Consider the following 21,249-nt stretch of genomic DNA (forward strand, 5'->3'; position numbering starts at 1 on the left):
TGATTGGCCCGTCTTTTTCGTTAATAACTCCTTAACGAAGCCGCGGAGAGAATTCTTGGAAAGGAAAAAATTACTCCAAATGGCATCAGGATTCGCTCCTTTCAAGAAAGTACATTTTTGAGACACCCTGTATAAAAACGTAAAGGAAAATGTTCCTTTTTATAAAGTTCTTGATACAACAACGGATTCGGTTATTATGTTCAAAGGAAATTTGTTTCTAGCGATTAGAATTATTTCGTATAATAATTTAATTTAAAAAATGGCAGCAGCAAGCAATAAGTACCTTAATATTCTTTTCTGACACGATTTCAGTAATGAAAGGTACATCCTTAAAATTCTGATAGCTTTGCAACATTTAATAGAAACATTTGTCAGTCCAAATTGTTTGTTCTGTAGTCTAAAGTATTGTTCAGATTTAAAGATTTATTTTTACGCTCGTACATTCTGTGTGCACCGGGTTCTGTTTGAAAAAGTTATGTTCTACAACTTAGCTCTCCGCTTTTCCTTTCTCCAAACAGAGATTACCTCAATTTTACAAAGTTTCTTGCGATTTTTACTGCTAGACAGTCACATGACGAACGGGTAGTATCAATTTAAAAGTTGTTCACTTCGTACAGTCTAATACGGTCTGTCGGTTTTTACAATCCAGTTAGTAGACTTTATATATAAAAATTAACTAGCTATTTAATGCAATTCGCTAATATTTTGATCCGACATCTCGGGCTACAAGATTAAATAACCGTTAGTGGACGTATTACGTTTTCTGAAATCTTACTTTCTGGAGAAAAATATTAATCGAAACAGTACCTCATGATTTATATTTTGCATGAGTTCTAATTATATTGGAGTACATTTCACTTTTGTATAGTTTGGTAGTTCCACAAATACGAGGTACAGAATCGTACGGAGCTTATCTATTGTACCATTTTATCTAATTAATTTTGTACAGAATATGTGTTATTATATATTTATGGTTCCACAAATACGAGATGCAGTGGAGAGTCGTACGGATTTCTATTTGAGTGTTTTATCTAATTAATTTTGTACAGAATATATGTTATCATTAGACTGCGGACCTTTCTGCAAAGTAAAAACTTTCTACCAGAATTGCAACAAACTGGGCTAAACTAAACATTCAGTTTCTTGCTTAATACGTGTAATAGGTCAAAAATAATATAAAAGTATATTTAAATAAGTAATAGTGTATTTGTAATAGTATATTAAAATTCTCCAGATGCTTTCACTGTCTTAAACTAGGCCTACCCATTTTTATCAGAAATGCATAAAATCCGCACTCTAGTTATTATATTTTTGTAGTGACCCAACAATTTAATAAACCGACCATTTTCAACATAACTACAAATAATAACTATAAATGCCTTTTCACTATTTCGATTATATTTCGCGTCCCTTTGATAAAAATCTGAAAACCGATTTAACAGGTTTCGATATAAAGTATAAACCCTATTGGCTGACCACTATTGTCCAGCAACTGGCTACCCTGCTGGGAGTCTGGGGAACAGTTCTGTAGGCAAAGACAGAAACAGAGCGAGAGAGAGAGAGAGAGAGAGAGAGAGAGAGAGAGAGAGAGAGATAAAGAGAGAGTGAGAGAAACAGAGAGAAAGAAGAGAGAGAGTCAGATGTAGAAAAGGAAGAAGTAGTTGGAAGAGACAGCAAGGAGTCTCGCAGTTCCGGTTGCAGAATCGGTCGTTGTTGGTTGTTGGCCACTACTTACGAGCTTCCTTCGGAACTCGAGATCGAGTTGAGACTTCCGGCTGTGTCACTGGCCGCCGATCCCGACGGTTTTCCGGGTTCAAAGCGTTGGTAGGGCAGAATCTCTTCGGATCGTTGTATGGTGCTCGTCGTGCTGTTGCGTTTCCGGCTTGATATACCGGCGCGTGGATCCGCGCTACCACTTCCGCCGTAGAACCAGCCGATACCGCACTCTGCGTTGTAAACCAAACAAGAAACAACCGCTAAACTATAATCTTTCAATAGTTAGGGGATCCTTCGGAGACCGCGATTCTGCCGCAGCCGCCGCGCCGCCTTCTCTCTTTTTCATCCAGCTCTCTCCAGGTCGCCGACGCGTGTAGTCTCTCTATCGACTAGACACGACTCTCTTTCTCTCTCTCTCTCCCTCTCTCGCTCTCTCTCTTTCTCTCTCTCCCTCTCACTCATAATTATCCCCATAAAACGACCGTTACCACACGTTCTACACCACCCTCTACCTCCCCCTTTCCCTCGTCCGATCCTTCGAAACGAAAACGAGAGGAAGAGGTTCTCGCGAAGACACGCGTACACCTGGGGCACACGAAACGCGTGGACGAACGATCGATCTTTACAAGGCAATTCGACGTTTTTAGAGGTGACCTATAAAAGAATCCAGTTGCCATGATCGAGCTCTCTTTCTCTCTCTCTCTCTCTCTCTCTCTCTCTCTCTCTCTCTCCCTCTCGCTTCTCCCGGCACCTGGAATCAAAAGGGGGCAAGCGGTCGAATCGTGTTCGGCTCGCATCGGGACGTCTCTCCGCAACTGCAATCATCGCTAACCGTGTGTCTCGTGTGTGTCCGTGCGTACACGGAGGCCCGAGTACTATAGCGACACACGCATCTCCAGGGCGGAGGGATCTCGTCGTGTACATCCATGTAAAAGCTATCTCTTCCGCGTGCTCATCCCGAGACTCGCGTCCGGACGAGTGCCGAAGAAGCGTCCGCAGGCAGAATGTACAAGACAATGTCCGTGTGATTGTGTTCCGGAGTACCTGAGTGTATTAGTATACATGTATATCTATATATTATATATACAGTGAATTCCCGATATAAGTCACTTGAGCGGTTCTGGAGAGTGACACTTAGACGAAACCTGTGGTTCTCGCCGAGCGCTGCATTTGAAACGCACAGTGCACGCTCGGAAATGTAAAAGTCACTATCCGTGGTGGTGTGGATAGTCCCAGTGACCATTAAACGCGAGGCTCGCAGTGACTTATATCGGGAATTGACTGTAATATGTGTTTGTACTTGTGTCGTGTGCTACATTGAGCTTGTTTTGCTTTTGGTAACTGTAAACGTAAATATGTATATCGAGACATCATATAGAAATGTATGCGCAATATAAGAACACTGCAACGCTTGAAGACATCGATAAACGTAAAAGCCGTAAGAAGGCGGGGAGGAGCGTGTTAGGGTCGCGGGAACGCGACCCTAAGTCCTTCCCACCGCCAAGCACGTATCAACAGCTGCCTCTAAAGATAATAAATAGTAACGAGGAACCGGGTGGCCAGCTTCTTACCTGCCTAACAGTCCGTCGAGTCGCTAAAGGTGAAAAGAGGGGACTCGGAACCGAGTTGACCACCGTCGGACTCGTGTCAATCTATGTCCAAAAAAGCTGCACAGAAACAGAGACAGACAACGCGACGTTCTCCGCCGGCGCGTCGAACCGGCACTAACAATCACTTCTACTGCCACGAACAGGACACAGCCCGACACGGAACAAAAGTTACTTGCGTAGCTAATACCTAAGGTTCTTGAGCCGCTGATCGGTTGCAGTGGGGACTCCGTTCCACGGCTGAGCATGCTTAGACACTGATCAAGTTTTTTCGTCTTCAACGGTGTCGTGGAAAAACTCGTTTGATTTTCAGTAGGTCATTTTCAACTCATTCAATTGTGGATTTTTGTGTTTGAAGCCGACGAGTCTCTGGAAAGTCTGAAGACTGTGGATCTTTATTTTCTAACATACCTCAATGTATTTATGTATAAAGGCTAAGCAGAGCAATCAAATTTAATGCAACTCGGAGTTATGGAATACGGTCTACTCTTTGAAAGACAACAGCTGAAGTCATAATAGGTGTCCATCTCATTTCCACTACTTCGAACTTACTATATAAGGATTGGGTGGACAGCTACTTGCGACTTCACCTGTCTTGTTTTGAGAAAACAGATTGTAGTCTCTTCAACTCTCATACACTGCTCAGAAATGATTGCATAAAAGATCATACTCATAGGATAACCCATTTTTGTTTTGCCATTCAAATCAACAAATTAAGTCTCCTTTATAATGTCATATTTTGAGAGATAGTCGGTGACAAAATTAACTGGACCTTCTTGAAGAACTAATAACTCGTTTAGAGTTGAATTGAACGACTTGAGATGTTTTGAGATGGTATAAGGAGTAGCTTATTAGGTAAAAGAATATTTTTTAAAAGTGAAGATCACGAGTTTTAACTTTTTCACCTGTGCCCATAATGAAATTCTCACCATTTCTAATGATTCGCTCATAGCGACCTTAACTGATTTTTATGAATTCTGATGCATATATACAATTTAGATCTGCGAAGTGAGTATGAAATTTTCATTCTAGACACAGATTAGAAAGTTAAAAATTGTGACCTTAAAAGCCAAGGGTAGTCGCGTGACTTTTGCAGAGTCAGCAGGTCGGTAGCTGCAGTATAATTTCTACTTTTGTCGGTAACGTGGTCACTCTACCTTATCGCGGAGTCTTGGCTCTTACTCCTTTTCTTCGCAATTTCGACCAATGGTAATTTTTAATCGCCAAGTAACTAATTATTTTAACATCTCAAAGAACTCAATCCGTTGGGTCAATTTTTAAAAAGTGATTAGTTCTTAAATGGTGTCCGCTTAATTTCGTCCCCGGCTGTATCAATATAAATGGGAAGAGATTAAACGTTGTACAGTATCTAAAAACAGAAAATAGATAAAGAACGTACGTGCGATAAATTCGCCTGTTAAAATTTAAATGACCATAAACATTAATGGTCGAGTAATTGTAGCCTGCTGTGGTATACCGACGGTCATAATAGCTGTCCACCCCAATCCGGTAACTACAGGCTTCTAACGAATGGATGGGGTGGACAGCTATTATGACTGGCACTGCATTTCCGGTTTCTCCTTTCAAAAAACATTCTCTACCAATGATCAGAATATGAGTCGTATTATATTTACATTGTACGAATTTTATCTAGTACGAATTTACATTTAACAAGAGTGTACACTCCACCACAAATAAATCTAAGACCGTTGTAATTATAAATGATATAAAGATAAACATAAAGAGAGCAATACTATCAAATAAACACTGATTCGCAAGATAAACGACTAGACGATAATTTATAATTCCTATTGAAAACATTTATCTCTACCACTAATAAAACGATGCTCTAAAACGTGTAATCGAGTCGAAAGCAGAATGAACAAGACAAATAAGATCGAATTGCGTAACTTTAAAACGCTATTGTTGTATCGTTAATAAATTGAAACGTTCGTTCAAACATCCACAGTCTAGTAACCAACATTTCTCTTTCCGAACAGAGTATGGCAAGTACGTCGTGTCGAAGGGATCAGCCGTGAAAGGGATGTTCCCCGAATTCTTCATCAACGCGATTCTAAGAGTTCCCCGATGAAACCATAGATCTCATCGAGGCTCGTCATACAGCTCAGGAAACTCGTGCAAACGTTCCTCTAAAGATCACGCATCGCTACTACGTAGAAACAGTCTCTACGATCTAGCTTAACCGAAGACAAGCGGGCAGAACCATCTCGTGACCATTCGCCGGGATAGAAGCACGAGACTATACAGTGGATTCTCGATATATGTCAACACGAACGATATATGTAACACTAGGTTTACGCGTCAAAATGGCAGGTTTTTAATTCACAAATATCGAAATTGTGAAGATGCACGAATGAGAAATTATTCGAGAAATTTATTTCTCTGTGTGTACAGCGAATTCTCGATATTTGTCAACAACACGAGTCCTGCCAGTGTCGTGTATCGTGGAGGAGACGTACCGGAGCCGTGTTTACAGTCCTTGATAATTCCGCTTATCATCGAGGCCTTGGCGACATATACAGAGAGATCACTGTGCTCGTTGCAACCGCGCTCACTTTTTGGACTATAATACCTCTTCCCGGCGATAATCGCGAGCAATGGTCCCCCGCGCAGTCCCGTTTCTCTAAAGCACAACTTCTTCTATAATAGAGAGAGAATCAATGTGCTGTGTGTCTCGTTGTTGTTGTTGTTGTAGTAATAGTAGTAGTAGTAACAAGAGTGTCTTTCCGGCTGACCACGCCCGCTGTCTCTCGGTTCTTCTTGCCCTGTGTGTCTCTCTTTCCCGTTCTCGCGTCGCCTAAGCTCTCTACCATTCTCGCTGGTTCACACTCGCTCTAATGCTTGTACTCACATTTCGCCGAAGGCTTGAAACGATCCCCGCGGCAGAGAATTCGGTTCGGCGTCCTCTCGACGATGCGAATCGAGAGCGAATCGCGAATTACGGTTACTAGAACATCGCTGCAAGGAACACATCGGAAGAATCTTTGCAGAGGAAGAAGAAGAAAGAGAAGAAAAAAAAAGAGAAGAATAAGTGGAGGGCCGAGAAAAGATCTCGGAGCCGCAGAATCGAAAGAGAAAGAAGCCGAAGAGAGCGTGAGACTCGGTGGACGGGGTCCTGTCGTCGGTCGCTCCCGCGCAACATGAGGGGGTGGGGGTAAGGGGGCCCCGTGTTTGTTTTTCTCCGGGGGTTCTCCGAAAACGAAAATCATTGGGCGTTCTCTGGGGGCTGGGGGCTGGGGGTGGGGGTCTGGGAGGAGAGAAAGGGGGTGTAATTTGCAGGGTGTTCGGACCTGTCCCCGTCGCCGCTACCCTCGCCGTCGCTGCTCGCCGAGCTCGGCTGTCTTCCGCTCCTCCCGCTGGCAGTGTCCTCCGGCAATACCTCCTCGCTCCTATGAACTGTAAAGGAGGACTTGTCCTTCTTCCCGAAGCCTATCCTCCGTTTTCGTCCTTCGTCGCCCACGCATGTACCACCAACAGACGCACGTGGTATGTTATGTTTTTTGCGTGAGGTGACACAGTAGTAGTAGTAGTTTTGATTTTCGTGATTGTAGAGAGTGATTGTAGCAGTAGAAGTGGTCGTAGAGTAGCGACAGTAGTAGAAGTAGAAGGTTGTAGACGATGTTGTTCGAGTGGCAGATGTTGTGTTCTCAGGCAGAGTAGATGTCGCAGGTTGTGTTGTAACCGTGTACGTGTGCGACGTGTGTTGTTGCCCTCCGAGCAGAGGTGTATGTGCGTGCGTGTGTGTGTGTTTGTGTAGAAAGTTTTCGATGTTGTCAGTTTCGTAGTTGTTTTCGCAGTTTTTTTTTCGGTTTCAAGTAACAGTGGTGATCGTTCCAGCGATCGATCGGGGTGATCCGCGCCGAGTGTTGTCCCGTGACACGATCGCGCGAGCGACGATCGCCCGCCACGATGAGAAATCGTGCAGGTGGGTGCAGATCGATGACGTGAATGGTGGTCCCCAGCGTCGAGAGATGGTTGGTTGGTAGAAGTAAAGTGTGAATGTGTTCATGTCGAAGAGAGGCGGACAGAGATGAGGAGGGATGGCGGAGAAAACAAGAATACGATTAGAATGTACATACTCTGTCCCGTTAACTGGGAGTTGGTTTTTTTTTTCTTTTGGTTTTTGCTTCTCCACGGTGTGCTCTTGGTAGCGTTCGCGCGTCATCGCTCGGGGAGAATCCTCGGAATTTTATTTATTCCCTACTTCTCGTTCTCTTTCTCGCGCGCTCTACTTTTCCCTCTCGGTTTGTTCGTTATTTTCTTTTTGCAACCGGTTTATAGGGGGTGACGCACGCTCCCGAGTGTAAGTCGCAGGACATTTGTAACGCGAGGAACGCTAAAAGGATTGCATAAAATTGTGTAAACGGTGACATTTACGGAATACTCGTTGGTCCCCTTTCCTGCGGAGGGAACGCAAACTGTTCTTGCCCGGTGCAAGCAATTTTTATCGTCAAGCAAACTTTGAAACTACCATCTCGTCGATCCTTTTAACGTTGCGTTGCTGAATTAGCGATGAAAAATCTAAATCTTTTTACGAATCGAATAATCGTCAGTCCGGTGCCGTGTAAATGGCAACGATAATTCCAATTAACACTTTCTGATCACTGTATTTAAACTTACAAGTTCAGCACACCGGTGGGACATTTTCCCTGAGTGAAACAAATTACGTTCAAGTGAGGTAGATCTCGACTTTTCTCTTCCTGTTTCATTCAATAATATTATGCATTGATTTTGCAAGCTTCTTTTACAGGTGTGACAACTAATGTTTTAAACATCATTTGCTCATGGAGTTCGGAAACAGCGAACTTCAAATTAATTTCTTCCTCGAACTCATGGTTATATTCTGCAGGAAGTCTTCCTCGATTTACGATTTGCATGATTAATAGCAGGCCAGAGAAGGTCTGCTCGTCTACTCTTTCAAAATATATTATTAAAATGCATCCATTCCAAGTCTCGATTAAAATAAAGCAACAACGTAAAATGGAATATTTTCTTTGAAACAGCCGAACATCCTGTAACTTATGATCGAGAGTATAGTATAATCATAGTGCTGGGACCAAGAAGATCGTCCAAATGTTCCGTGAAACGACGCAGCGAGAGCACACCGCGAGTCTACAGACTAAATGGCGCTAAACTAATATCTCTACGCTATAATCTCGGGTGACTATCGACATAGTAGACATGTTACAAAGAGACTGGTACTAGTAGAGTCTGATGTAAAAAGAAGAGAGATAGAAAAGGTAGACTAAGAGATAGTAACCCCGATAGAATAATAATGACACGTGATACACGCGGCTCGGCTTTTTAGTCGCGCGTCCGAGAACGAGTCTCTCACTTGAATTCTGCGGATAGAGAACAATGCACGGCACGCAACGTCTATAAACGTGAAACTGGAAGAAACGGCTAGTGCGACGATGTGTTACCTGTGGCGGACAGCTGACTGGTGCTGTTACTCTTCTTCCCGAGACCGGGCTGATACTGCGCCGTGCTTCCGCCGCCGCCGCTGCTTCCGCTTCCGCTCTTGCTGCCCGGCGAGCTCTTGCGAGCCCTCCTCGAGGAGTCTTCGACGTTCAAACCGATCGCCGTATCGCTCAAGCTACCGTCTGTTGAACAGAAATCTCGTGAATACACCTGGCTCACCGTCGTTCATTCGAGAATTTATGGGAGAGGGGCTCTAGGTGATAGGCTTTCGATCTGAAACTCGGGAAACAATGGTTAAAAGGTCACCGATCTCTTCGCTCGGCGGAGGATACGACCTCTGACTGGCGAATGCAGGGCCCACCCAGACCCACGGAAGAACAATCTTTATAATAGGGAACTAACGCGTACAAGGTAATGAGCAAAACTGAGTAGGTGCGATTTACAACAGTAAAAATATATAAAAATATATTGTTCATCTGGCCCTAGTCTCTTGCTTGGCTTCACTGATTCATTCAAATGTTATGTTCATTTAGTGCAGGGTGATCCAAATGTCACTTGTTTACAACTCGAAATTTATTTATGAAATAATAAATGTAAATTATTTTAAGGAAAAGAATAATTATATTCTGAAATGGTTTAACAAATTTTTTACTGCCCTATAGAAAAGCACGGATTTCGCTGATTCTACAGGATGTCTCAGTGTTGGTGGTACAATGGAAAAGAGAATGATTTTGCGTGGAAAAATGTGTCGATATTTTGCCATGAATTATTTTACTTCAGGTTTCATTTTCAAGAAAAACGAGGTTTAAGATTCGTGAGCTACACGGGGTTTAGAATAGGTAGTGGATACTATGTCTGACCATGGCTTACCATTTCTACTTCGTCTACGTACTAACGGTTGTATGCTTGCCGAATTTTGAGACTCGATTTTTTCCAGAAAACGAAACCTTACATAATAAATTTGATTGACTTATTTTGTTTGCGTAGAATTGTCCCAAATACGGAGTCACCCTGTATAAACTGTGATTTCTTGACTAAAATATGAATGGATGGGTATTACGGGACACAATGGACCCTGCATTCAAAGATCGCTACAGGATTCGCAGATTGAGGGTTAACAATCGTTTAGGAGGGGCAATGATAAATTTACTATGATGTTCTCACAAAATGGCTACTCGGACAACGAAAGTGCAGGATTTCTTTTATTAATAAAATAAGAAGTTTGAACCTAATGGTTCACGTATTTGTTTCGAACACTAGGTGCTGGGGTATGTTTGAAGATATTATTGTAACAACATGAAGTAAATATATTATTGCAACGAAATGTAGTTAATTACTTAGTGGTACATCTGCTGGCTTCTTGAGAATTGGTACAGTTAAAAATACTGTTGTAGATATTGCATATCCGTCAAGAATTCCTTCCGACTCATACAAAATAGCAATCTCCACAAGAAAGCTACAGGTAAAGTTGAAAATGTGTCCCTGTTCAAAAAAATTCAGGGTGAAGAAGAAAAACGATTTTCAGAATCCTCAGTGTACCAAAGTCTGTGAGAATTATCTAATAATGATCGCAGAATCAAAATACAAAATTAGTGTTAGATCTCTCGCAGAGATTGACAATAGCTTTCTCGTGGAGAGTAGCTCTTTCGCGGAGATTAACCCACAATCACAGACGCGGAGTCTGTAAATCATTTAAAATGCGTAGAATCATTGTACCTTGACTTATGTACAGTAGGTGACTAAATTATTGAAGAAACAGTACCAAAAATATAACAATATTGTCTAGTTTTGCCGATAATATTGCTAAAAATATGTTCGTAGTTAGCAAATATTTCTTACGGTAATGATAAAAACTCGGTGTAGTTGGGTCATTGCTTAAAAATTGACTCTTTCAACGTAACCTTGTTAATTCATGCAAGTCTCTCTAATATAATCTGGCCACAGTCTGCAACCCAAACTTAATCCTTAACAAACTATTTTTCATACGAAGAGAAACTGTGGACTCAACAAGTATAGAAAGGAAAGATTTATATTTTAGTGCAAATTTATTAATATATATTCAGAGTGATAGGATAACAAGATGATTTAAATTTGATTTTTGCCGCCATATATGTGACACTGGACCCAGTAAGTAAAAGCGCTATGCCGCTTATATGGCGGCATTGGTCCGTTAAGGGTTAAAGTAATCTTTGGATACAACAGAAAGAATTGCAATCGGGGCAAACAATGTCCACACAAACTTTAGGCATAAAGTAACAAATTGTAACGTTAATGCGGCAGCCTCTGACGCCACACGTGTTACGTAAAAATTGACAATACAGTGAATTTTCGATATATGTCAGCAACACGGGTCTTGCCAGCGTCATACCCGAGCCAGAGAGGAAATGGGAGTGCTCACGCCCGGGATTTTAGTGTCCCCGGTATAGTACTGCCCCCAGTATAATTTTTAGCCTGGACCAGAACCTGCATCATCTTTTTAGCCTGGACCAGAACCTGCATCATCTTACCTGCATCATTAGTAGCGGATTCCAAATAATGCCAGAGTGGATGCTACTTCTATGTTAAAAGGGGGTCTTCTATGTAGGCTCTGATCCAGGCTAAAAAGATGATGCAGGTTCTGTTCCAGGCTAAAAAGATGATGCAGGTTCTGTTCCAGGCTAAAAAGATGATGCAGAAAAGTGGGGACACTAAAACCCCGAGCGGGAGCAGGCCTCTCGAGCTTTGCGGCCCCTCGCGAGGTATACCCAGCGGTAGTGGGGACAATTCCGCGACGTTTATCATCGAGGCCTCAGCGACATATATCGAGAAACTCTGTACTCGGGCGTCTGTGATTTCAGGTTAACGTGAGCTCCTCCGGTAGAAGTCTCCGCGCCGATGGTCGACAAAAATGACGCGTGCACGAAAGAATCGATCGGTAAGAATCGGCTCGTCGACTCACCGACTTTCTCGTCTTGGGGGGCGTCGGTGTTGCTGAGGCTTCTGGCGAACTGGCTCCGTTTGCCGTGCTCGTCGGTCTCGTTGTCGGCGTCCTGGCTCCTGGAGGTTTTCTCGTAGGAGCTCGACTGGCCGGTGTACTCGCTGCTTTCGGGCATGGAGGAGGATCGGCGATCCCGGGATCCCGCCGATTGGTCGTCGCCGCCGCGCGTATCGTCGCCGGCGGTATCGTGGTAGCCGTCGGTGCCGGTTTTTTTCCGCGATCGTCGCCGGACGGACGATGACGGTGAGAACGACGACGAGGCCGCCGCCGTAGCCACGCCGTGGCCCGGTCCGTCGTTGTAGTCGCGCGACGACGATGGTTTCGTGTTTCGTGAGGTGGTATCGTGGTGATCGACGGCCCGTGGGTGGTAGTTTTTAGCAGTGTCGGAGGTAGCGGTTTGGGAATCAAAGAGACTTGAATTAGCGTTACCGGGGCGGGGTGCTCGGTTACGGGGCCTACGCGGATCGCACGGGCCAAATCCGCAGTTCTCGCTGCACTGGCTCTCGCTCTCCATCGAGTACTCGTAGTACTCGAGGGTGTCGCTGATTGCTACGTTCCTCTTACTACCCTGCTGGTGTTGCTGACCGTGGTGGGACGGCTGGTTGCGCTGCTGCAACTGTTGTTGTTGCTGCCTCTTCTCGAGGAGCTCGAGGTCCCTAGCCTCCGGGCAGCTGCTGTTTCGTCTACGGTACCTACTCGTGTGCCGCGACTCTAACGACGGCCGCCTCTCCTCGTGCCTGCTCCTCAACGACCCGGACCTACCTAGCTCCGATGACAACGCGATCTCCCGGCATTCCGGGCAACTACTCTTACGCCTACCGCGGTACGCCCGCAACGATTCCGACCTAGCTAACTCGCACGTCTCCGGATCGCAGATCTGTCCGTCACCGTAGTCGTATCTCGAGTCAACGTAACCGTCCCTGTCCGTCTCGTAATACCGACCCCCCTCGCTAACTACCATGCCGCTGGTGTCGTTCTTCTGTCGGAAACAGTCAGCGCACACGACCGTCTCCATCGAGCCGAACTCCTCGTCCGAGTCCAGTATAAAGTTGGTCGTTCTATCCTCGTCTTTCCTCCGGTCGTAATAACGAAGCTCCCTGGCCTCGGGACAGCTACTGTTCCGTCTGCGACGGTACAACCGTTTCGCTCTCTCCGCCCGTTCCGAGGAGCTCAACTCCTCGTCGGAACGGAGCACCGGCGACGATTCCGCACGCTGCAGCATCATCCGCTTGCTCTCCGAGAAGCTCGGGACCACCAGGGTGTCCTTGCTAGGATCCCGATACGGGACGTTCTCGTAGACACCCGTCTCCCTGCTTCCGCGTCTGCTGCGCCTTCTACGTCGTCGTGGCAGCGTGTTGTCTTGGTAGTGATCGGCTCGGACGGTCTCGGCGCCGCTGTGCGCTTGATAATCGTACTCGTCCGCGGACCGGTAGCCGCAATACCCGTCCTGTAGGTACTCGTCGTCGACGTAATGCGACGCCCGCTTCTTCCTCGTCCCGCTGCGTCGCCTTCGATCGTAATACTCGTCGTCGTACATCTGCTCGTCCATCCTCGACGGCTGGACCCTGTTCTCGTATCCGTACAATCTCTGATCGTAATCGTCCATCTTCCCCCTGTCGACGAACCCTTCGTCGTACTCGATGTCCCAGTCGTACCCGTCGTACCCGTTCTCCATGTACGACTCGCTGCTCTTCGTTCTCCTACGACCGCTCCTGCTCGTCCTCTGATCGTCGTACTGATCCAGATCGGAGATCTCCTGGCCGTAGTTGTCGGACGACAGCGCCTCGTCGATGCTGCAATAAATATGATCGCCGGTAGGGTCGCACATGTCGCTGTCCAGGTTCTTCGTACGTTTCTCCGAGATGTCTCTGGCGAACGTCGGATCGTGATCCTGGAACATCGAGTCGATGTACTTTCGTTTACCCGGATCCTCTCTACCGAGGACATTCCTCAGACCGATCTGGTCGTCGCTGCTGAACACATTGTCGCCTAATAGGTCGTAGCGGTAAGTCTTTGCTCTGTCTAGGTCGATCTGTTTGCCGAAACGTGGCGCGTAGAGCTGCGCGCCGCCGCAAACGTAGCCGGTGTCGTAACCACCGTAGAACAGCTTGTGGTCCTTCATCATGTAGTCGTAGTTTTTCTCGCGTTCGAGCAGCGCGTTCGGCATCTTGTCGTCGCCGTTCGAGTCCAGGTACGATTTGCTCTGATCGCCGAGGGCCGGTATCTTGTCGCCGTAGCCGGCGTCGCTGATCGACAGGTTCTTCTTGAGCTTTCTTCGGGCGGTGCGCAGGCTGTCGTCGCTGAATATGTTCCCGGATATGTTGTCGTACTCGAAGCTCTTGGCGCGACGCGACAGCAGACCCCCGCGTATCCCGAAACCGTACCGATCGGCGTAGGTGTCGTGTAGGACGTCGTAATCGAAGCTCCTAGCCTTCGAGAATAAGAACGATCTACGCGGCCGCAAGCTAACGTCTAAGTTCCTAATGCCGACGTCGTCCGCGATGTCGTGCAAGCCTCTCGAGAACAACTGGTGTCTAGCCTTCGCGACCGTACGGCCGGCCCGGTCCTGCCAGCTACGCGACCGTCTACGCGCGCCGGAGTCCAACAACAGGTATGGTGAGGAGTACCGGCCGCGGAACTTCTCGATGAGGCGATCGTTGAAGTCGACATGAAGGCAATCCTCGACGTATATCTCCGGTATACGTTTCTTGGAGCTACCGGTTAGCTCCTCGGGCTTGAGCATGTAACCCTCGGAGACGCTGTACTCGCTGGTCTCCGGGCTGTAATATCTCAGCATGTTCTCGTCGACGGTCTGCGACCTCGTGAACGGCGTACGCATCTTTCTGTACAACGAGCGCACCACTGCGGACTTGCTCCGTACGAGGGGATGCGGGGTGGGATTGTGCTTGCTTGGGTTGTTGCTCCTGGGCTTGGTGGGATTGTTGTTCGGACAGTGACATTCGCTGCAGGGTACCCTAAGTCTGTGCCTGCGCCTATTGCGCCTAGGGGGCAGGGGCATAGGGGATATGACACCGGGTATTAAAACGTTTTTAACTGTCGGTCTGCAAACAATGTTTTTCATATAGAGTTTTTAACGCATCCTGACGGTCACATTAAAACGAATACGTTTTTTTTTTGTTTTGCTAATACATATATTTCTCAGCCCATTCTTCATTTTTATTCACATAGATACACACATATATATATATATATAGATATAAATATGTATATATATGCTTCTTTCTACACTCAAAAAATGACTCTACTCGCACGTTCGCGATCGATCGAACGCGTTTTCCTCTGCTTATATTTGCTTCCCGTCTCGAGATTTTGTTTGACCTGCGAATTTTGAGCATTGTCACTCGCCGAACAATTTGAAAAATGCAGGTATCTTTTTGTAGAATTTGTTTCTCTTTTTGGTGGACAAGCGCGACGATTATTGTAGACCAAGGTCTCTCTCGGTGAACGCGTAGACAATACATTCAGGTGACGTGTTTCATTTTGTTTTTTCTTTTTCTTTGCTCTCGCTTTAAACGTGGGTACACCTAGCCGTTCGACCAACGCCACGCACTAATCCCTGCTTTTGTTTAGAATGGGACAGCATTAAATGGACATTGACACGGTGCATAGGAGGTGCGCAAACTATTCGCTAAGACAACAGTATCAGAATCCTCGAAGAGAGCGCGGTTAGGATCTGGGGATTTCCTATCAAGCAAGGCGGTGGGGGGGATGGATGAGAGTAGTGCAGCTACGGGGTGACATCTCATTCGGCAATGTCCATTTAATTCAGGGATTTTCGTCGATGAGAAGGTGAGCCATCAAATGTTCCATTCTGTGCGCCTGTGTACATTGGGTCTTTCCGTGCGCATCCCCGGACAGCAACGACGATCAAATTGGAAACCGGATTTGGTCGGATGTCGCGAAGAGGAGGTTAATTGGATAGACTCTCCTGTGATCATCGGTCGAGAACAAAGAATGCCGACGGTGGAAAAAGCCTGTGACGTAGAAGAGGGAACGGGGGGAGAACAGAAAACACAGTGGGGAACGGGTGGAACGCGTGCCACGTAAAAACGGTACAATGGATGGCTGTCTCCTCTAAAGGGTGAATTTCTTCTCTATGGAACTTGTTTTTGCTTTGTACACTGACTTCGAATAATGCAAGGTCATCGACCCGAAATTATTTCACAAATAGACATCGAACTATACTCACATTAGTCCTCTGGAGGCACGTGGACGCTCCGATTGCGTACTCAAGGCACTACTCGTCACGGACGCTAAACTCTCCATGTCGGAGTCACCGTGATCACCGAGTACGTCTTTCTCGGGACTCAAGTGTCCTTTACGCGGCCCGTGGATTCGGTAAGGATAACCGTGCTGCAACGACAACGGATCGTAGCCCACCGAGGGCAGATCCGAGTCCGACAGCCCGGTATAGTGCCTATCCCAACCTGGAAAACACAAAAACTCACCGTCAAATATCAGGATTTTAAGACAGATCCTATAGTCAATTCAGAAAATTTAGTCTACTCTTCTAGTGAACAGACTCGGCACAATTTAGTAGATAGTTCGTCTAGTAAATAGATTTCGCACAGTTTTCTACTTCTTCTAATCTTCAGATGTTCTTGGGCTACCTTTCAGACACCCTTGGGACACCCTTAAAATACCCTTCAGGTACAGTTTAGGTGCCCTTGAAATACTTTTCAGATACCCATGAAACGCCCTTGAGATACCCTTAAGATGCCCTTCAGGTAACCTTGAGATACCCTTCAGACGTCCTTTGTCAAATATGCGGGACTATTTTCCTAGTAAACAGTCTCAGTAAATTTGTGTAATTAATTCTCAATTTTTGTACCAAGTAAACATCCTTGCAATTGGTAAAATTTTTTAGAAAATCTTTCTAACAAATGCTTTGTGTAAAATTCTGGCTCACAAACATTATCAAAGCCCTCGCATATTAAGCTAACGATCAAACTGGCTATATGAATTCAATTCATATTTATTTTTGAGATCCCGCTTTAGCAAATATATTTATTCCTGATATATTAACGGAAACACTCCAGAAAGAGTATAAATCTCAAAGACACTTTCTTGCTCCAAAATAAATCCTCCATCATAAACGACTACCGCAACGAACATTATCAGTCCAAAACGACACAGCTGGATCCAATATTCCGTAGTCAGACATCCAGCGTAGTTAACAACAATTTACAACTTTTAACACGTGACTGTCGCGCGCCTTTATGACTAACGCAACGTACACCTCTGTTGGTCGGGTTGCCGTGTTTCAGGCGGATTTATAATCGATAATAACTACAAAACGAAGCCGAAATCGCAATTTTTTTATTCTTCACTTTCGTCTTATGTTGTCTTGGAGAACCACCCCTTAAATTTTCTCCCACCTTGATCGAACACCCTGTGTAATATCGTATAAATTTCGGGAGCTCACCTGTCATACCCGAGCCGTACGACGTGTGCACGTGTCTAGTATTATGGTGTCTCATGAACGTGGCCCTCTCCTGTAGGTCCTGGTCGACCCTTTCCTTCAGTACTGCCGGGATCATGGGCAACTGTCTCTTCTTCGGGGAGCCGGTGGGTGTAGCTGTCGCCGATCTCGAGGCGAATCTGTAACGCGGAAAACGATGAACGGGCACGGACGACCCTCTTTCATCGTTGGATTCTCGTGGTGGACTGTGGGCAACGAGGCCCTGGCGATAACTCATACCTGGTCGATACGTAGCTATGCGAATAGGGCATGGATCTGTGCTCCGGCGGTGACAGGGAGCGATGACCGGTGGGACTCTGAGACCTACCGCGGTACCGGAGGCTCGACGCGTCCATAGGCGCTGCACTGTGCGACCTGTGGCTCATCATTCCTCGGTGAATGTCGTCCTGGGAATCGCAGAAACTTAGCAACACCGTCCCCACACTATGGCGAATCAATTAGGCTTCCGAGACCGTTAACCCCTCCGTGCCGAACACTCGACACCGATCGTTTCATTGTAATCGCACCGCCAAATAACCGACTTCATACTCTCTAATTCACAATCGTTAAAATTTCAGAGACGCCTCCATTCGAAAATATTCAACAAATTTCTTCCACCATATATCAAACAATCAAAATTGCGAACAGTCACAGAGGATGTCTCAAGACGTACGAGCGGGCATCGGGTGATTCTATTTACAAAAATAAGTATTCAATGCCAATAATATATTTTTTGTTCACCCTTCATTTTAGAGAGAATCCATTTGGAAAATTCAGCGATGGAGCTTGCCGTTGAATAGGAATCGGCTGCCTCGTCTGACCATGACCGACCAATTCTACTTCTTGTGAATTGACGCGCGAATCCTTCGAACTTTCGGACTCGATTTTCTCTGGCACGAAACGCCGACCGAGAAAACGTTATTCCAGTTCTTTTTTACCCATTTTTGCAAATAGAATCGGCTCATGCCCGCTTGTACCACGCGTATAAAGAGAGACGCCCGTTATTCGCAAATAACAAAGCAATGAAATTCTGCTGAACATTCTGCTATTCAACAAATAAAATCGCGTTTAATTGACACAAGGGATGAACATCGAGGGTGTCTGAAGCAGTCGAAAATTTGTGACGCGGGGTGTTAACGATTGTCCCGCAAGTCTCAGGTGCCAGAAGCAGAGGACTCACCTTGCGATAGGCCTGGTAGCCGGAAATGGACGCGGGCTGTTCCCGGATGGTGAGGGCGGGTCGTTTGCGACCCTGTGGCAGCATGTCTCTGCGGCTCCGATGTTCCCCGTCGACGCACAGCTCGTTTTCCGGCGGGGGGCTAGAATGGTGGCTGCTCCGGCATGCGTTCATGGTTTTTTTCGTCGATTAGTGATCGTCGTGTGGCTTACAGGTTAAATGGGGCGAGTGCTGTGATCTCGCGCTAGATTACAGAGTGCATGCGGCCAGGCTGGTTCTCATTGGCGATGCTCATATATATTTATATACATATATCTCCTATACGTCTCGCGTATATGCGGACGCGTACACACGTACGCCGGTTGCATACACCCGTGGTGCCACGATATATGCGTCGGCGGTATACGTATATTACACGTGTGTATCGTACATAGCAAAATATATGTATACGAAATATGCAAAAATTACTACGCTGCGTTGCTGATTCGTGTTCTTCGGTTCAACAGACGAACGAACTCGGAAAGCGGACAAACCAAGACAAGAGGGATGCGAGTTTCTACTACGTTTGCCAGAATTGTAAAAAAAAATGAAAGAACAATAAACGGTAGTATAGTGATCGAGCGGGCCCCGGATCGGACCTTGATCGCAGTCAACAAAATTCTCTCGCGCGAGCAAGCTCGTTCTTCCTTCAACAGAAAGTAAGTATTTACATCCTACTTGGCGTAGAGAGATGTACATAATGTATATGTATAGTGGTTACAGAGTGAGACACTAACTATTGACCCTTGGAACAATTGATTCCTTTCGTCGGACGAGAGCGCGGGGGACGAAATTTGAACAATCTCTCACAGTGTCCAGGAAAAGCTGTTTCACTAATTCTCAACGTTCAAAATTTCTGTGTTTCTATGTGTATTTTTGTTTTGTTTTTTTTTTTCTTTTTCGTTCTCGCGGGTGGCACTGTTCAATTTTCATCGACGAGACCGGGCAGAGCGTGCACAGACACACACACAGAGGCACACGGGGGTGGAATGAATTACTTCCAACGGCAATACTTATTACCTCATTCCGCAGAGAACTGGTCGCAGACCGGTCTCGATATCTGCAAAGTGCAAATGCATAGATTCCTGCGACATGTCCGCGGCGAAGCTATCGTTACGATTTACTTGCCAATGAAGCCAGACCGGAGAAGGTTGGACCGTTTTCTCCCGGTGGTGTCCTCCAACAATGGAAGGACCGTTTCCGTTGCCAAGAAGCTGGCCAGGCTAAAAGAGAAGAGCTGGCCCCCGCGCTGGAAACAATGAAGAGATCCCCTCGCCGCGCGCGATCCAACCGAGCCAAAAACGAACGCAAGTCTCACGATTCGCGGACCAAGACGAAACCGGGACAGAAAAAAAGAGCGGGAAAAACGGAGGGGAACCAGTCCGCCGTTCCGACCGGGTTCCTGGCAACGGAACACGAGAGAACGCGCTGAAAGCGCCGGCGAGCAAACGCGTGTAATAGAAACTGGACGCTGCCCAAAGACGGTTACCAACAAGCCTCGAGTACTGTAACTGGAGCCACCCCGGCCGATGCATCGCGTTGCACTAAGCGTTTTAACTAGAAGCCATGTCCTCTCGCAAAAATATCTACGTTCATATCGTCAAGAAACCAAAATCAGAGAAAGAAAGAACAGAAACGTAAAAGTAAACGTGGGAGGATGCAAGAAGCGATGACATGATGACGCCTACGTGTGCCTACGTGATCGGTGACCTACTGAATCTCTGCGCCCAGAACTACCGTCGTCGTCGTCGTCGTCGTCGTCGTCGTCGTTGTCGTCGTCGTTTTCGCGCGCATCCGGGCCCGCTGCCCCGTTTCTTGCCCGCGATCCCGATCCCCGACCGAGAAACGACAAACTGCCGACTACACGATCCCGAAACGTTCGGAGCAGACCGAAACCGTTTCTTTGCCAGTCGCGTGTTACGCTGGAACGAGCCCCTGCTGGATGACGAGGGAGCCAACGGGGTGAGAGACCACCCTCAGACGCTCAGAGGGGAACACGTCCTGGAGGAAGTTAGGGGACGAGGAAGATGGCATAGGTCTGAGAGATTATCAGTTGGGAGGCTTTAATGAGCCACGGGCTTCTGTCTGCGAATTTTGCAGATTGTTGCCTGAGTGTAGAGGGGAGAGGTTTATTATTCTCTTCAGCGAGTTGTTCTGTGGTGAGAAAGGGGAATTTTTCGTTTTTCGGGAGCAGCAAAATCTGAAGGAAGTTAATTGATTTTTATTTTTGTCATGTTTTTCATTCATAAGAAAAGCGATACAGCTCTCAAGATTTTTTTTAATTATTTTTATTGGCACTCTGGCTTTGAAGTCACTCTAACTTTTCACAGTGAAAACGTCACAACTCTATTTCAACTACTCAATTATAATGATAAATATATAAACTGTGGGGTACTTTATAACTAATGTACGTGACAATTAACCCAGTATCTAAATAACAACAAATTATTTTATATTTCTAAGTTGGTTATGTACAGTCAGAAAAATTGGCAGTTTTCGGTAATTTTCAAATGGCTCTCCTATAAAATTTCCTTCTTTTTTACTTATGTCACTTGTCTTATGAATATAACGACATCTAACTTTCTGTTGAATGTTAGAGAGTGTTTCAATTTAAGTTGCAATTCATTCTTATGCACTTACTAGAAATATTTACATATGTCAAACCCTTTGATCAACGGAAAGTAATAGATAAGCGTAACTTGACAATTAGGTCATTTATGTAAATACTGATGAACATTCTGTAACAGCAAATCTGTTTTCATTTTACATTCTGTCCTAGTAACATTATTTGTAATAATGTATATTCATC

General features: G+C 45.8%; 1 protein-coding gene across 14 annotated transcripts in view; it reads right to left on the reverse strand.

The window, feature by feature from the left end:
* The window catches only part of Rim (Rab3 interacting molecule), a 127,709-nt gene that overhangs the window by 16,134 nt on the left and 90,326 nt on the right, over positions 1-21,249 (reverse strand). For 13 of the 14 annotated variants that reach the window (XM_076805649.1, XM_076805647.1, XM_076805655.1 and 10 more), the window contains 7 exons: positions 18,405-18,555; positions 17,465-17,631; positions 17,189-17,364; positions 15,953-16,190; positions 11,704-14,804; positions 8,768-8,947; positions 1,736-1,946 (listed from right to left, as the gene is read on the reverse strand). In XM_076805649.1, the coding sequence (XP_076661764.1) occupies positions 1,736-1,946; positions 8,768-8,947; positions 11,704-14,804; positions 15,953-16,190; positions 17,189-17,364; positions 17,465-17,631; positions 18,405-18,555 (4,224 nt within the window). Of the gene's footprint in view, positions 1-1,735; positions 1,947-6,634; positions 6,792-8,767; positions 8,948-11,703; positions 14,805-15,952; positions 16,191-17,188; positions 17,365-17,464; positions 17,632-18,404; positions 18,556-21,249 lie in introns of all 14 variants that reach the window. The other variant, XM_076805648.1, reaches the window with a different exon arrangement.

Source organism: Halictus rubicundus, chromosome 2 (genome assembly GCF_050948215.1).
Source record: "Halictus rubicundus isolate RS-2024b chromosome 2, iyHalRubi1_principal, whole genome shotgun sequence".
Classification (NCBI taxonomy): Eukaryota; Metazoa; Arthropoda; class Insecta; order Hymenoptera; family Halictidae; genus Halictus; species Halictus rubicundus.